This window comes from Puntigrus tetrazona, chromosome 23 (assembly GCF_018831695.1).
Source record: "Puntigrus tetrazona isolate hp1 chromosome 23, ASM1883169v1, whole genome shotgun sequence".
Lineage (NCBI taxonomy): Eukaryota > Metazoa > Chordata > Actinopteri > Cypriniformes > Cyprinidae > Puntigrus > Puntigrus tetrazona.
In genome coordinates, this window is record NC_056721.1 from 18,672,600 (window position 1) to 18,691,213 (window position 18,614).

Genomic DNA, 18,614 nt, shown 5'->3' on the forward strand with positions numbered 1-18,614 from the left:
AGAAGGCTCAGTTAGAAACTGGACACTCACCTGCAGGTATCGAATGTATCCAGGTGTCAGGAGAGGAATGCGGAAGAACATCTCAGCCCCTTCTTTTGGCGTAGATCAGTCCCTCTGGCCAGAGAACCAAAAAGAACCCGTCCACACACACACTCACACACACAGACAGATCTGCCACTGCTCTTCAGACATTTGCAGTCTTATAAAGCTTTGGGTGCTTATATAACTGGTCACATGTCTACATAAAATCCTGTCTGTCTTTGTGTGAAGGGACGGTGTGTGTGTGTGTGTGTGTGTGTGTGCCTGATGCTCGGAAAAATAACAGGAGCGTTTATGGAATACAGGGCAGATATTTAAGTTAAATCTATTGGTTTGGCCTACATAAAATGCAATTAATAAATCATAGAAAATGCCTCTGTTAGTGTACTTGATCCAGCTTGAGATAACAAAAAATATGTCATAAGAGTATTTTGCTGTTCCTGTTATTTTTCTTTGCCATGCAAACTTTAGAGAAACAAGTAATAATTAAAGAAAAAACATTCCATGAATGATGAATAATAATGTTTGAGAACAGTATTAAACTATTGGCAGCTTTGAACAAATGCTCTATTAATGTTACTGGAAGAACAATTGTTCATAACTTTGAGAGAAGCTAAGCAGAACATTCTGAGCGAAAGTCCTGGGAACCTTGTTAGTTGAGAGAAGCTTACTTTATCAGATTATATTCATTTTGGAAAACATTCTGACTTACAGTGTCTGATTCGTAAACAAGACAATTATTTTTTTAAAGAATATTGAATAAGATCACAAATAATGTTCATAAATTATCTATTTGGAAACAATGATCCCAGTTAGTCGCTGTGAAAACTTGCCCCAGCCTCATATTTTGACAAATACTGCTGTCCAGATGGTCATCATATAACATTCTCTCACGAGCAACTCTCATTTTAGGCTATTTATGTATATTTTCATGGCTACTTATAAGTAAACATGAGAACAAAAGAACTTCCCTGATTGACATTAAGGATGCAGAACATTGGATTAAGTCACAATCTCATTGTTTCCTCATTTGTTTCAACAGATGACGTGAACTGGTGATTAAAGTGGGGTTTAAAGCTTCTTGACTTTGACTTATGGACAGCACTGTTCATGCCACTTGTTTGTAGCTTCTGTTGTATTAAGCACTATTAATGCAACCAGGGACATTAATTGTAGGAAAAAAAGTGGTGACAATTTGAGGGCACCTGGCTGTTGGGGGATCCCACCGTGATTTTAACCCAGACCCACAACTACAATTTGGTGCCCCACATATCTCAGCTGGCCCTGGATACAACTAATGAGGTAGGGGCAGATCTTCACTTAATGACAGGTATAATTTCCCACCCAAAAAGGGTTAAGCAGAGCTTAAGCAATCTAAAGGTTACATGATACTGTAAACAGATCAAAGTGGCTTAGTAATGACAACTAGTCATGTTTGTGCCTCGTAGACTAGAAAACAACTCACTGGACGTCATAAACAATGACCTGCTGGACCACTGGAGCCAAAGAGATGAACAAGAGGAAGAAACAACAACAACAACAACAACAAAGAATACAAAAAATAGCATCACATCTTAGAATAGCAAGTAAAAACGTCCACACACAGTATATATATATATATATATATATATATATATATATATATATATATATATATATATATATATATATATATATATATATATATAAAATGTAAATGTTATATATAAAGTAATTGATTTTCACTTTCGCCAACAAGTCTTTAACGTTACCATGTTATTGGAAAGTTACCAAGCGACGATTGCATATTGTTATTAATGTTTATGATCTAAACTTTCGCCATAAGGAAGTTTTTGTCGGCATTTTAACATCATCTTAACAGAATAAATAGGCTAACTTCAACACAATGCGGGCAGGAACTAATTAATATGAATCGTTTAGCGCTCAGGCAGTTGTTGTCCAACCTTATTGGTGACGTAATTACCATGCGCCAGAAATACGGTAAGACCCACTGAAAAAGGAACGCGGGCCAGATTTGACATTTGAAGTAGAACCTAAAGCAGATTTTTTTAAGAAACTGTACCGATTGGATACAAATATGAATTTACATTTCGGAGGTGGCTCGGGATTATAGCTGCGTTTTTCCTTTTGGGTACGTGCGAGTGTCGCAGCATAATTTCTTGTGAAATCGAAACCTAAAAAGCTGAGTGTTGATTTCACTTAGTGTTTATGTGTCACACAGTTACGTTTCTAAGACCATTAACTTTGTAAAATCCCCCAATAAATCTAAAAAAATTACATAAATGCGATAGGAAGGACGATAAACGCTTAAGGATAAATAGCTTAATCCTTTTCATTGTGGCACATTTGAAGCCGGGATAGACAATATAGTCATATTGCCAGTGCGGCTAAATAAAGCTAAATAATTAATTTTAGCTTAAGTTTTATATAATGGAAGACATAAAGGATACATATCCTTCTTGGTGAATGTTAATTGTTTCATTGCTTTTAATTCTACTTGTAGTTTTGACCTGAATATGAAATCGAAATGTCGACAAGTAAATATATAGGTTTATAAAGATTGTAGCAGTATTATTAATATCACGTTTTAAGGTTTGCAGTTTTTTGAATTGCATTCAAACTTTTAAATGTGAAGAATGAATTGATAAAGAGAATGAAAAACATATATGTATGACATATATTTCACATATATGGTTAGTTGTAGATGACAGACTGTACTCATTTTAAAACTAGAGATTGCATTTATTAAAAAAATAGTTTTGCAGCATTATTGATCTTATTAACAGATGTTTAATTGAGATGTTTAATTTAGTTTTTTTAAATGTTTTCTTTCTAGTGGGTAGGAAATGTGCAACATACACATTTAAATACATTTAAGTGTTTGTTTTATTGCAGATAATCTGGTTTTATAAATTATAAGACATTTTTACTAGTAAATAAAGATAGGAATAAAACTTATTGTGCTGCGTGGTGTCTGAAATCTCTCCTTCAATTGCACTTGCTTTCTATTTTATTCCTATCTTTATTCTAAAGATTTTTGTGGAGTGGTTTCTTCATTTGACTTTTCTGCCTGATGACATTTATGGAGTGAAATACCGAGATATCGAAAACCCTCTCTGTTAAAACCTTTTATATTAAATATGTAAAAAAATGTAATAAGAATATTCAACATGGCTTTTATACAATGTTCAGATTTCAGCTCTGGAAATGCATATAAATTTAATTTGATAATGTCTCTTTTATATTTGAATAAAACATTTCACTGATGTTCAATTTCAATCATCAATTTTGTTTTTGAATGAATGCAGGTTCTTGGACCTCTTGAATTAAAGATGAAGAGAGGGGCACAAGCATCGGACGAGCCTCTGAAGAAGAGGAAGGTTGTCCGTGAGGAATCTTCTGATGAGGATGAGGAGTCTTCTCAAAGAACCACCAGTCAGGGTTAGAGAGGAGTTTTCTTATCACATTTTACACTGTTCACATGGCCATTTTCTTTTGGTGGTATAAGTATGTTTATTTTATTTTTTGTTTCCCAGACTCGAGCCAGAGCGAGTCTCTCAGCGATGTTGAGGATCACAAACCCAGTTTCTCCAGACCTTCTAAGTCCCAGAATGCCGAGGACAATGATGCCTCTAACGACGCCTCTTCAAAATTCTCAATGTATAACAGAGTCTCTCAGAAACTCATGGTAAATTAAACAGTGTCGTTCTTTTACTCTCTTTTCAGCCTCTTAATGGTGTATTAACGCATTAAAATGATCTCGTCCTCTGCTTCCTTCAGGCCAAAATGGGTTTCAGAGAAGGTGAGGGTTTGGGAAAGTACGGACAAGGGCGGAAAGAGATCGTAGAAGCGTCCACCCAGCGTGGGAGGAGAGGTTTGGGTCTGACCTTGAAGGGCTTCCAGGGTGACCTGAACGTAGACTGGGAAGATGAGCCGGAGGTACAACAACATTTCCAGAATGTTTCTTTAATATTAAAACCAAAACAATATAAGCAATAGTAGTCCAGGACCTTTTTTTCCTCATTTTTGCTCTCAGCCAAGTGCTATAGAAGCAGTCATGTGGTTTCCAGAAAGTTCTCCAGAGATCCCAGATGCAGATGAGCTGAGGGATTGGATGACTGTGGGCCAGGTATTGCAGCACATAATAATTAGTTTAAGATCTTTTACTTTAGTTTTGCTCAGCTGTTTGATGCCTCTTGTTTGCTGTGCAGACAGCATTTTATAATTATTGGCTTTACTAATAAACCTCTGCATCTAATATAATAATCTCACCAACTGTAAATGTTACACCAAATATTGTGTGATACTTGTACAGTTATTATAAGCCTGGGTTCCTTCCAAATGTTTCTAAGTTTTGAAGCATATTTTCATCTTGTTTATGACTACAGAAAATTCACGTTAGCTGATTTTATTTGCAATTAAGTGCATATCAAGTGCTGCTATTCCTGAAGAAGAAGAAGAAATTATTTTGATTGAACCCCACTTCTTCAAGACACTTTTATGACCTTGCATGAATTAAGAGATTAAATTAAATATTTGCACCAATGCTTCATTTAAAAACATTAATATTTGAAATTTATTTAAAAATGTAATTTGTTCCTTTGATGACAAAATGTAAGACCCTAGTTTTCAATGATCCTATGCTGATTTGTTGCTGAAGAAACATTTTATTATTATTTTTGAAACATATTTTATTGGTCTGTCATCTTTTAATGTATGCAGAAAACTTTTTTGGTAAACTCACCTAAAGAATTAAATATAACTTACATATTATTACTAACATATGTTAAAGTGAAAAAAAAAACGTGTGTAATATAATTGGTTTGTTTGCTGGTTTTTTTTAGACTTAAAAAATGCAGTTAATTAAATTGTTTTTGCCATGAATATTATTATCACTGATGCATACATTTTTGTATAGACTGATGCATTCATCATTTCTTTGATAAATGAAAAAAACCAGCATTTGTTTGCAATAGAATTCGTTTTTTGTAATATTGCACATCACTTTACATTCACTTTTGTGTATGTATGTCTTTGCTAAATAAGTGTTAATTTCTTAAAAAAATTAACTTTTGAACAGTACCGTACAATCATATAAAAAAGTATCAGCTTCCCATATCTATATGTATGACTGTACCTTTGCTTAAATTTTTTAGAAAAAATTAAAAATTGACGATGAAACAGAATTTTGCTCCGAGAACCTACTGCATCTCCTTCTTCGCTGCAAAGTGAGTGTCAAACTTCTCTTATATTTCTCCTGTCTTGCATAAGACCAGACAGTGCTCTGTGTCTTGCAATAATGTAACATGTCTTTTTGTTTGCATTTCATTTCAGACTGTGTTTGATGACTTGGAGGGGGAGGAGATGAGGCGAGCACGTACTCGATCAAACCCTTATGAAACAATCCGAGGCGCTTTCTTTCTCAACAGGTGGCCGGCGTCTCCGCATGCACGTAATAACAGAAGCATATCTTTTCTAAATTTGTTTCTCTCTGTTTTCTCTTCAGAGCTGCTATGAAGATGGCAAATATGGATCACGTTTTTGACTATATGTTCACTAACCCAAAGGATTCTCAAGGGGTGAGAGATCAGTTGCACAAGCTGTGGCGTTATGGATAGAAATATGTTCTGATTGTGTTTTTGAATTGGATGTGTGTGCGTGTGTGCGTGTGTGCAGAAGCCCCAGACGCGTGATAAGGATGGTGAGTTGCTGTATTTTGGAGACGTGTGTGCAGGACCGGGAGGATTCTCGGAATATGTGTTGTGGCGGCGGCACTGGCATGCTAAAGGTTTTGGGATGACACTCAAAGGAGCCAATGATTTCAAACTGGAAGATTTCTATGCTGCTCCCAGCGAGCTCTTTGAGGCCTACTATGGTATAAGTTTCAACCATTTAAACGTTAAAAAAAAACAACAAACAGTCTAACATTTTTACTGTATTGATTCATGTAGAAATATTAAATATTTCTGTGTAAATACTTTATATATTAAATATTATATAATGTATTAATCCTACCCTACTGTTCAGAGGTTTAAAGTAATTAAAAATGTTTTTTTGTTTTTTTTTTAAAAAGGCTTGATAAAACTTTAGAACACTTATTCACTCTCACTTATGAAATTTCCCTTATAAGTTATTAATTTGCCGCTTATTAATAGTTAGTAAGGTAGTTATTAAGTTTAGGTATTGGGTAGGATTAGTGTTGTAGAATAAGGCATTAATATGTGCTTTATTACTACTAATAAATGGCTAAAATTCTAATAATTTACATCCATAATAAGCAACTTAATAATAAAATAAGAACCCCTAAAATAAAGTGTTCTTTAAGGCTCTTTTGCTTAACAATGCTGCATTTATTTAAAAAAAAAAAAAAAAACTAATTTTGTGAAATATTGTGACAATTTAAAATGTTTTCTTTTTTTAATGTATCCTTTAAATTTTTAATGAGCATTTATATATGCTTGTTTATTGGTGCTTAATTATTATTGTTACTTAATTGTTCTTCTAGTTATTCATAATTTTTTAACAGTTTTGCTGCCTAATATTTAATATCAAATTTGGTAATCACGATGGAATAGAAAAAGCATTTTTTTGTAAAAAACACATTTGATGAGGTAAAAAATAAATAAAAAATACTAGCTAACTAACAATAAAACACAATAAAAACATGATAGCATAATAAACATGATTATTCTAAAACAATTTTATCTAAAAATTATCAGCTTTACCGTCATGCAAATACAAATATTTCAAAACAATTAAAGTATTACAGATATTTCCTATGTTTTTACTATATTTTTAATCATGTAAATGCAGCCTTGATTTAGTTGATTTAATTTAGTAATAGAAAAAATGTAAATGGATATGTCTCTTGAATGTCTCATTGCTGGTGTTTCAGGTGAGGGTGGGATTGATGGTGATGGTGACATCACGCGGCCAGAAAACATCACTGCGTTTCGTAACTTTGTCTTAGACAGCACTGAAGGGCGCGGACTGCACTTCATAATGGCAGATGGGGTAAGATATGCCCTCCTGTGACTGGTTGAAACGTGAATATTGCTGTGGTGTGATTGGTCGTTATATTCTGATGGTGTGCTGCTCATCAGGGTTTTTCTGTGGAGGGCCAAGAGAACATTCAGGAGATCCTGAGTAAACAGCTTCTTCTGTGTCAGTTCCTCACTGCTATGTCTGTCGTCAGACCAGGTATTTTGTGTGTTTTTGTCTGTATGCATATAAAAGAGTAAACACTATCTTGGACTTTTGTTTTTATGGGTCTCCATATTTTGGACTTTTTGTGTATGATTTGGCCATTTTCGTGTATTGGAAGATGAGTTGTCTTTCCTTGTGAAATCCTTGTTTTTCATTTCACTCAGTCTGTTTTTTTTTCTTCCTCTTCATGAGTTTTCGTCCCCTTGATGTTGAAGAAGTATCATTAAAGCTTGATCATGCTCCGCTCTAGGGACGATTGACATCAATAGTGCGTCTTCCATCTCTGTCATGACACACTATATCCTCTTTTGGGTTACCATAGGTCTCGTTGCTTTTCTCAATCCCAGACATTGAGTTTTGGAGGACAGCCAGTTCTTTAACAGCGGTTCCAAATGATTTCATCTTTTTAATGATGTCTCTCTCTAGGCTTTGAAGATTATTTAATGCCTTTTCTTGCCTTGATATTATTGTACAGTCTTGTCTCAGATCTGTTTGGATTTTATCTTGGGATGCGCCCATACATGAGTCTATTTATTCTCAAATCCTGTAATTAGAAAGGTAATTATGTGAATTTGTCAGAGAAGACTTGGTTATTGAGAGCTAATTTTAAGTATACCAAATCAACGGTAATGCAATGGAAAGTTTGTGTTACTGTGCCTTTAAGTTTATTTAAATGATTCTTAAAATGTTGTGATTGGTTGATTTCTATTAAATGTTCCATTTACATAGATTAAAGCAATAGTTCAGCCAAAAAATGAAAATTATGGCATATTTTACTCACCCCATAGCCATCCTATGTGTATTTGACTTTCTTCTTTCAGACGAACAGTTTTTAAAAAAGTATCCTTGCTTTTCCAAGCTTAGTAATGCTTGTGGATAGCGGCCATTATTTTGAAGCTCCGTAAATTGGATATATCCGTCGTGAAACTAACCTATATGCCTTCGGGGGTTATCACAGGTCCTCTGAAGCAGCTTGTTGGGTTTTTGCAGCAAAAATATTTCTAGTTTTCGAATTCTAAGGTAAATAACTGACTATATACCCAATTTATGGACGCTATCCATGAGCATTACCAAGCTTTCAAGAGCTAGGATGTGTTCGTCTGAATGCCATATACACACATTACATTTTGGACGAACTGTTCTTTTAATGTTATATTATTTTAAAACTTTTGCTTCTATTTCTAAAAACAAAATGTTGTATTTTACAGGTGGCCATTTTGTGTGTAAGACGTTTGACCTGTTCACACCGTTCAGTGTGGGCTTGATTTATTTGCTGTACCTCTGCTTCGAAAGGGTCTCGCTCTTCAAACCCGTCACCAGCCGACCTGCCAATTCAGAGAGGTGTGTGTTCATTGTCCATGACTTGCGTTGCGTTGTACCAGTATACGCTTATTCCCAAAATGTCTATGCAGAAAATGGCCTTAACTTCAATGCTACATTTTATTTATTCATTTATTACACTGCCACTGTCGTTTGTATAAATCACATACAATTACAGTGAATTTAGAGTAATTTATGGTAATTAATTTTGATTTATAAAAATGTAATGAGTTTCCATTTTAATATATTTTAAAATATATTTTATTACTGTTTTGCAAAGCTGAATTTCCATCAGCCATTGCTCCGTCTAAAGTACAACATGTTCCATCAGAAAATATTATAATATGCTGTTTTATTATTAGCACAGCAGTTTCTAGCACTGATTTCTGAAGGATCATGTGACACTGAAGAGTAATGATGCTGAAAGTTCAGTTTAGCATCAGAAATAAATAATATTTTAATGTATATTCAAATAGAAAAATGTTGTTTTACATCGTAATAATATATTTTTTGAAAATTAAAAAAATATTTTTGATTAAATAAATGCAGCCTTGATGAGCACAAGTAGTAGTATAGAAAATATAGTATATAGAAATCTGTTAATTTAAATTGTAGTAATATTCCACAGTGCTACTGATTTACACTATTCATATATTTTAATTAAATAAATGCAGCCTTAGTGAGCTTGAAGTGTTTTTCAACATAAAAGCCTTAATCTAGTAGTGTCTAGTAATGTTTGATTATTAGAATTTTCTTATGATCATTTTTTTAATGCGTCTTTTTTAAATAATAAAACTATAAAATAATACAGTAAATACTATATTCATTAATGCACATGCCTGATTTATTTTATTAAAACATTTCCCTTACTGTCACATGATGCCACTATTAGTTAATCAGCACAAGGTACTTATTTTTAATGTCTGTCTGCATGCAGATATGTGGTGTGCAAAAGTTTAAAGCCAGGCACCGATGCTGTCAGAGAATATATGTTCACCATCAACCTGAAACTGAATCAGTTCCGACACTCAGAGAGAGACGTTACCGAAGTCGTCCCTCTGGACATCATTAAAGGAGACACTGAATTCTTTCAATTCATGATCAACTCCAATGAAAGGTATCGTCACCGCTTGCTGACCCTCTTTTGTCTCCCTCTCTCTGGCTCTCTCTATGCATTCATTCATGCTTAGGTTTGTTTATTGAACTCTGATCCCTTGTCTTGCAGCCATTGTGCAGTGCAGATCAAAGCTCTGGCTAAGATCCATGCGTACGTCAGAGATACGTGAGTCACACATTCTTCCTCTGGTGTGTTTCAGGGCATTCATCTCAAACTCCCTTTTATTTGTTTGTGCACACGTGTCTGGGTCTGTATGAGCGTCACTCACAATGCTCTGTGTCTTTCTAGGGCACTGTTTGAACCCAGGCAAGCAGATATCCGCAAAGAATGTCTCAAACTGTGGGGGGTGAGTCCAAACACTATAGCCACGGGCTTCATAGTGGATTGAGGGTTAGTTTAATGCTTTTTGGTGCCGTCTGAAAGATTTCAAAGAACATTGTTTTGCGTAGGTATATGTAAGGACCAACTGATGCAGATTTGAATGATCGAGACCTTGAGAATCTTTATCTTTGTGCAGATTCCTGATAAAGCCAGAGTCACTCCTTCAACATCGGATCCAAAAACAAAGTTCTATGAGCTTGTGAAGGTAAGAGTGTGTGTAGGCTTTGAGAAGCTAGCTGGGGATGTGGTAATGCTCTTGTGGACGGGATGTTCTACAGTAGAAGAGCTAAGTGGGTGAATCACATGAAGCCTGTGTCAATGTCATAATTCACACAAAAAAGGAATTGTATTTTTGGTTAAGGGAAATTAACAAAAACTTTAAAAAAACTTTAGTATATTATAGTATGTCATATATTTAGTGCTGCCAAATGATAATGATAATTAGAATTGTTTGTGTATATATATATATATATATATATATATATATATATATATATATATATATATATATATATATATATATATATATATATATATATATATATATGTATATATATATATATATATATATATATATATATATATATATGTATATATATATATATATATATATATATATATATATATATATATATATATATATATATATATATATATATATATATATATATATATATATATATATATATATATATATATATATATATATATATATATATATATATATATATATATATATATATATATATATATATATATATATATATATATATATATATATATATATATATATATATATATATATATATATATATATATATATATATATATATATATATATATATATGTATATATATATATATATATATATATATATATATATATATATATATATATATATATATGTATATATATATATATATGTATATATATATATATATATATATATGTATATGTATATATATATATATATATATATATATATATATATATATATATATATATATATATATATATATATATATATATATATATATATATATATATATATATGTGTATATATATATATATATATGTATATATATGTATGTATATATATATATATATATATATATATATATATATATATATATATATATATATATATATATATATATATATATATATATATATATATATATATATATATATATGTATATATATATGTATATGTGTGTATGTATGTATGTATATGTATATGTGTGTGTGTGTGTGTGTATATATGTATGTGTATATAATAATTAATAATATATCTATGTGAGTCGTGTTCCAAATTTGAAGTTGACATCATAAAAATGGAGGTTCCTAAAAAGGTTTATTGCATTTTCCTGTCACAAGCTTCTATATTTTTGTCACAATATTACAATATTACTTCTGTCAGAAGGTAGTCATTAAAAATGGAACCATGAAACTCAAGACCTTTCCTACAATATGTTTACTGTAAAGATTAAAAAAGGTTCTGGTTATAAAATACTGTAGTACATCAAAATTTTGTAATATGGCTTGTAACATAGCCCACTAGGGGGAGGAGCCTGGTAAATGGATTTCAAGTGCCATAATCAAATAATGTCCAACTTTAAAACTTGTTTTGCAGGATTTGTTTGAATGTTTAGGCTATCAAATTATATATATATATTATATGTGATTTTGAGCCTCTCTGTGATGATACCACGAGGCGTCACTCACTCGCAGATCTCAGAATTCTAAAGGGGATGTAGAATTGTAATAGTAAGTGGAAGTGGGTGAGGTGGCTGTTCCGTAAGCAAACATGCAAATGCAGGGAGATAAAGAGAGGTGTAACGTGGGTTCTTTTGGGCACGTTGAAGACCAATCGCGGTGCTGCGTTCTGAATTATTTGTAGAAGTTTGATTGTGCTTGCAGGAAGTCCAGCCAGAAGAGCATTGCAGTAGTCCAGCCTAGATATGACCAGGGCCTGGACAAGAAGTTGCGCAGCTGAAAGGACCTGATCTTTCTGATTTTGTGTAATGCAAATCTGGAAGATCGAGCAGCCTTTGCAGTGTGCTCTTTGAAGGTCAGCTGGTCGTCAAAGATTACACCAAGATTTCTGACTGAAGTCGATGGGGTAATTGTAGACGGACCTAGCTGGATGGTGAAGTTGTGCTGTAGAGTTGGTGTGGCAGGGAAAACAAGAAGTTCAGTCTTGGCCAGGTTGAGCTGCAGGTGATGATCTCTCATGCATGCTGAGATGTCTGTTAGGAAGCCTGAAATCCGTGCAGCTAGTGTTGAATCGTCTGGTTGAAAAGAGAGGTAGAGCTAATAACTAATTAATCGCACATTTTAATCCCACCTTACATTACGTTTTTAAATCTACTTTTATATAGCAATAATTTCACATTCGATCTTCAAATGAATGTACAAACAACATATTTTTATTATTTTAAATAACAATTTAATATTTAAAAAAAATTCCCCTAATATTTAACCATTGACTATAGCCATTAAACATTAGATTATAATTAAGAACTATCCATTTGAACATTTATTAGACTGTAAAAATAACTTGTAGTTTAAATGAACTTAAAATAATCTTCACATAAACTCGTTATAATAAACTAGCTATTATATTTAGCTAGGCTACTCATGCCCCTCAGCAGAAATATACAGAAATTGAATTAATTAGACTAAGAGACAGGAAAATACTTACAGCTATATAATGTAAAAATGATTTATATAATTTTTTTTCTTTTATTTTTGATGAAAGGTCAGCACAGCAGCTGGTTATTAGGCTGTGTTTGGTCTTTAGGAGCTGTCACCGGTGAACGTGATGCAGATCTGACACTCATCAAATCATGTCATAGTCTGTGATTGTAAAGATGTTCTGCGACTGAATAAATGCACTTCTTGTCAAGAATAAAACAGGCAGAAATAGCAATTTAAATATACAGTATGAGTGAGGTGGCCAACCCTAAGCTCTGCCCCTGCTTTAACAGCATTCAGTTCATATAAATTAAATATAACTGAATTTCTCTTTATCTCAGGGCTCAGATATGGACAGTTTTAATTCCAGACCAACTGCACTAAGCTCAGGAAATCTGGATAAACTACAGCACGTACTAGACTACAGGTGCATTGTGGGAGGAGGAGAACAGCTTTTTCTTCTGGGACTTGGGGTAAGGAATATGCCTATGAATGTGATATTTATAGTTATATAGTCTATATTTAAATTGCGTTGTGTTCATGTATATCCTTGAGTGAAAAACCTAAGGTGTGGGTGTATGCAGAGATCTCAGATCTACACGTGGGACGGCAAAGCCCCGTTACGCTGGAAGAAGCTGGAGAACTTCAAACTGGAGCTGCCCAGAGACACACTACTGAGCGTAGAGATCGTCCAGGAGCTGAAGGGAGAGGTGAGAGAGCTAGTGTTGAGAGAGAACTGTTAAATGACAGCTTGACATTAGTACTGTAAGGGGAAAGAGCTCTTGTGCTGTTTCAGTAATTTTTTTATTTTGAGCCTTTTTGTCTGTGATTGTAGGGAAAAGCCCAGAGAAGAATCAACGCTGTGCATGTTCTCGATGCTCTTGTTCTCAACGGCACTGACGTCCGAGATCAGCACTTCAACCAGAGGTCTTTCTTTGTTCTCAGAACCTATTCCAAATTACCAGAGGTCTTTCTTTGTCAGAACCTATTGCCAAATTATTATTACATGTAGAAATATATATATATATATATATATATATATATATATATATATATATATATATATATATATATATATATATATATATATATATTTTTCCTTTCTTTCACTAACTAAAAAAATCATTTTCATTAAGAAACAATTTTATTAAGCAGGTTTATATATGCAATCTTTACGGTTTGTGTCTTGTAAGGGATAACAGAATATTGCTGCGCATTGCCGTATTCATTTAATACATTACTAATTTCAGAATTTTTTGTTTTCCAATGCAAATATAATTTTCAACATCTTCAAGTCAACATTTACTCAAGATTCAAATTGAAGATGTGACACGCCGTTTTCGGAGAAATGTAACAAAATTAAGTTTATGATTAAAACAAGAACATGTATCTGTCAATGGGGAATGCAAACTTCCTTTCCCATTAAATCCATTTTTAAGTTTTCACAAAAAACAAGACTTTTTTATCTAATGTCATTTTGCATCTTGATAAGTAGGATTGATATTTTAACCTCACAAATCAGCTTTAGTTGCTGTTCATTAGGGTTTGTTATTCTGTTCTTGGTGCAGAATACAGATGGCCGAGAAGTTTGTGAAGGCTGTGTCCAAACCCAGCAGGCCAGACATGAACCCCATCCGGTAATATTCCTTTCTCTTTGCGGTTGTGCTAATTGCCATGTCAGTGACAGCCCTGGGGGCCAGGAAGTCCTATGAACACCGGAGGGTGCAGTATGTAAAATTAATGAAGATACTGTGTTTTACTAGAGCCTAGACAGGATCTTTCATGTTTATGATGATACTGCAAATCAGTATGCTTGCTGTTTGAGCCACATTCATTCATTCTCTCTCTATTTTTTAGAGTGAAGGAAGTGTATAGGTTAGAGGAGATGGAGAAGATCTTTGTGAGGTGCGTTTAACCATAGCAATTACATTTGCTTTTTTTTTTTTTTTTTTTTTTTTTTTTTTTAATATTTAATTTAATTTTTTTTTTCAACAGGTTGGAAATGAAGGTGACCAAGAGCTCGGGTGGGATGCCAAGACTGTCGTACACAGGCAGAGATGACCGTCACTTCCTCCCCAGCGGCCTTTACATCATCAAAACAGTCAATGGTGAGAGAGAATAATAACATAACAAAATTATATTAGTGAAGTTCATCGTTAAATACGAATTTGTGATTATTTGAATGAATTTGATTTGATTAAAGACGAATCTGTGATTTAATGTCTTTCTGACAGACCCATGGACCATGGCGTTCAGCAAAAGTTTAAAAAGAAAGTTTTTCTACAATAAGCAGACCAAAGAATCGACTTATACATTGCCGCCTGGTTCCGTGGCACCTTTCCAGTAAGTATTAAAGTGCCAATATAAAGTAATCCTGCATGACTGGCACTACACTGGCAACCGATTTTGGATTGAAGCGCTGAGCAGAAAAATTGCATTACATAGCTAGAATTTTCAAGAAGATTTTGCACAAATATTTCTTGCCTTTATGTAGCTTATGTGACCTTCAAAGAAACAAGTATCTCTTTAAACCCCCAGCATCTTTTTTTTAATCGTATTGCATTTTTCACAGATACTGGTTGGTTATTGCTTTGTATTTTCTTTAAAAGAATGCTCTGGGTGTAAAGCAAGTGGCAATGTTATGGTTTTTTTGTTAAAGCCAATTTGACGATACCCATTTATTATAATGTGCTATAGAGCGAGGCATTCCAAAGCATAAATATTTTTTTTACATTTTAAATAAAGGGCTTAACATTCCTTTAATATTTTGTTGTTAAAATTTGAACAAATATGGTTTAATCTAATATGCAGACTATTATACAGTTATTTGAGGTCATATTTTTATGTTTTTGAAATAGGTTAAGTCTGTTTTCGTTTATTTGGTCAAAATACAGTAAAAACAATAGCAATATTGTGAAATACATGTCGTATGCGTCATATTTTAAAATGTGATTTATTCTTGTGATGTCACGTGACTGTTCAAAAACTAATTTGGTGCTCAATTATTGTTTCTTTTTATTATCAATGTTGAAAACATTTGATGTATCGTTATGATGTTAATATTTTTTGTGTAAACCGTGATGCAGTATTCTTTATTTGGCTATTGTTTAAACTAAACTTGTGTATAATGTAACGCATTCTCATTCATGAAACACCTGTATGCTTTCTTATTTCATAACTTTTTTTTATTTGTTTTTCTGTGTTCTCCTTTCTCTCAGTGCATGTCATCAAGACAGGCTGTTTTGGGCTTGGGAGGAGGGTGTCCGAGTTCACGACTCCCAGACGCGGGTCAACCCTGACAAACTGTCTAAAGACGACGTGCTCACCTTCATTCATCAGCACTGTCAACAATAAAAACACATGTACACATCATAATCATGCCGCGCTGCGGAACATAGCATAGACTGTACTTTCTCCTCACCACCAGGGGGCACTGTAGCTTTCACCAGAGTCCGCTGAGAAACATTCAAACTTGTTTCTTCACACTTCAGGGCTCTCTCCAAAATAGCCCCTGTGAGTTAGACGACAGGGCGTCTTGGTGCTCGGTGGTGTGTATCTGCGTGTGTCCATTATCTTCAGAGGAGGAAGAAACTTAGATGACATTGCTTTTTCCCTGTCCACGTTTTTTTTCTCCTGAACTTCAAAACTTGCTTCCTCACATGAATTATTCCTCCACTAATCGATCAGATGTGTAGCTGCAGATTCTGTTCATCAGAGATAGCCATGTAAAACAGCATGACGGTGTGCATTCGCTCTACTGTGTGCATGTGTTGCCTTGTTTTGCTCATTTAGTTTTTTTCAGTGTTTAAAAGCGTTAGATACCTGCCGTTTCTGGTGGTTGCGGGAGAGGATTTGAATTTTAAACCTGTTTCGTGATGTTGATTACATTAAACCACTGAGGAAGTTTATTCCTTGAATAATCGTGGTATGCTTCATTATTCGTGTCTGTTGGGTTTTTAAGGTCACGATTATATGGAAGCAGCGACAGATGTTATAAAAAAAAATACAAAACGAAGGGCGGTGGGACTATTCTATTCATCGGTTGTTGATTGGAATTTCGAGATGTGGGTTTGACACTCAAAAGTGTTTTCTTTTTTTTGCCAGCAAAAGCTGGAAGACCAACAAGAGCATAGCATTTGATTTTATGCTCCATTGTAGGAAAAGAAAACTGTGACTGAAGATTTGGAGCTGGGACCTCTGCTGATAAGACACTCCATTTGTTTCTGCTTGCATTGAGAATCCAAACAATCTGGAAGAACAGGCTGTCTGAATGAAGTGTTTGAACAGTGAAAACTTACAAATGCCAGAAGAGAACTAGATTTATGTATAATGTTTTATATGCGCATTTCGTAATTTCAAATCGGCTATAAAATTCCCAAAAATTAGAATTCGCTGATAATTCACTCCCCTTCGGGCCATCAAACTTGTAGATAACTTAACAGAACAGGAACAGAATTTGGTCAAATTTAGCATTACATCACTTGCTTACCAATGGATCTTCTGCAGTGAATGGGTGCCATCAGAATGAGTGCAAACAACTGATAAACATGTCTAACAAGTAATGCATAAAACTACAGTCCATCGACTTCTAATGTTTGAAATCAGGAGAGAAATATGCACGGATCAAACATTCAGAAAGACCATAGAGTAAATGTAAATATTCAACTTAATAAAGCTGTTCAATAATGTAGTTCCATTTTGTGATATTTTTTTTAAAAAAAGTAAGCGGTTGAGAAACTTTGCTTTTGCGAAAATCACCTTAGCAATGCTACGGTGTTCTAATGGATTTGAATGCATTGCTTTGTGGTTGTTATGGTGTTTGGGTGGTTGCTTGCAGATATTCTGGTCCCTAGATGTCCCTTCTTTAATAGTAAGTCCATGGGATGTTTTCACCCGTTTTATCGCCCGCAGGTCTGATGTTTTTTTTTTTTTTCATGCCAAACTTTAATACTTCAGGCTTTAGGAGTTTCTTCACATCTGAACCGCAGGTTTTTATGATTCAGGATAGCGATGCCGCCTTCGCAGGAGGAACGAAAGATGAAGCGTCCTTATGGCAGGTCCAATTTATTTTGTCATGTCTTATATTCTGTACGCTTTTATATCTGTATTTTGCTCCTCTAAAACAACAATACATAGACTGTCACCGTGACTGACACATCACTAATGAGCATATTGTGTATCTTGCTGTGTATTTTCATTTCTTCTCCGAAGCTGTAGGTTTGTGGCATCTCAAGGACGGCGGGACACAGGCGGTCTTTTGTATGCAGGTGTAATGAGAGTCTCCCACACCCTGTTTCCCTATCCATCTCTTGCTTTGAGTTTGTGACTGGAAAGCTAAGCAGAGATTCACCTCAAAGGACAATTAAATTTCCCTTTAGATGGCTTCCGTTAGAGAGGTTCCTCTCCGCCAAAGGGCTCGCTTGCTCACTGGCTGAGTAACCAAATGGGAACGTATACAAACTCTGTCCCCCCCTCGTCTCCATTCACACACTCTCTCTTTCTTTTCTGGCCAGGAGGTTCAATGTGCCATCTCCCTAAAGCAATTGAACAGCGCTGCAGCAATACTGCCCATCACTAGCCGGTATAGGGGAAGCGTCCAGAAGATATAACAGTATTCTGTCTTGCCGCCGGGCACCAGAGTTTTATTAAAATTAAGGTTAAAAGTCTGGTCATTTCGAAGATGGCTGGAAACTAAAATTAAATTGACCGAAGGGGATTCAATTACGAAACGGGACAAAAAAAGTACCATGGCACTACCATTTTTTTCAAAAGTGGCATTACTTCGAGATGTTCTATAATATTACCATAGTAGTTGCGACGTTGTATAATGATATGTTTTTATACATATGTTTAT

At 34.2% G+C, this 18,614-nt stretch overlaps 1 protein-coding gene across 1 annotated transcript; it reads left to right on the forward strand.

Annotated features, from left to right (window-relative positions):
- The first annotated feature begins 2,014 nt into the window (after positions 1 to 2,014).
- cmtr1 (cap methyltransferase 1) lies at positions 2,015 to 16,677 on the forward strand. The gene is made up of 24 exons (XM_043225175.1): positions 2,015 to 2,170; positions 3,348 to 3,480; positions 3,576 to 3,727; positions 3,820 to 3,978; positions 4,076 to 4,168; positions 5,196 to 5,267; positions 5,374 to 5,468; positions 5,546 to 5,618; positions 5,716 to 5,914; positions 6,935 to 7,053; positions 7,143 to 7,239; positions 8,454 to 8,586; positions 9,503 to 9,682; positions 9,791 to 9,847; positions 9,971 to 10,028; positions 10,200 to 10,268; positions 13,102 to 13,233; positions 13,345 to 13,470; positions 13,596 to 13,687; positions 14,329 to 14,397; positions 14,618 to 14,665; positions 14,756 to 14,868; positions 14,995 to 15,103; positions 15,979 to 16,677. Exons 2-24 carry the CDS (start codon positions 3,372 to 3,374, stop codon positions 16,112 to 16,114), a joined length of 2,490 nt encoding a protein of 829 aa, XP_043081110.1. The 5' UTR covers positions 2,015 to 2,170; positions 3,348 to 3,371; the 3' UTR covers positions 16,115 to 16,677.
- The last annotated feature ends 1,937 nt before the right edge of the window (positions 16,678 to 18,614 follow it).

Bases quoted from the DNA above. Each gene is read 5' to 3' on its own strand.
- cmtr1 (XM_043225175.1), top strand. From the start codon at position 3,372: ATGAAGAGAGGGGCACAAGCATCGGACGAGCCTCTGAAGAAGAGGAAG. The intron at 5,619-5,715 runs GTGAGAGATCAG...GCGTGTGTGCAG, and splicing joins ACCCAAAGGATTCTCAAGGG to AAGCCCCAGACGCGTGATAA. The intron at 14,666-14,755 runs GTGCGTTTAACC...TTTTTTCAACAG, and splicing joins ATGGAGAAGATCTTTGTGAG to GTTGGAAATGAAGGTGACCA.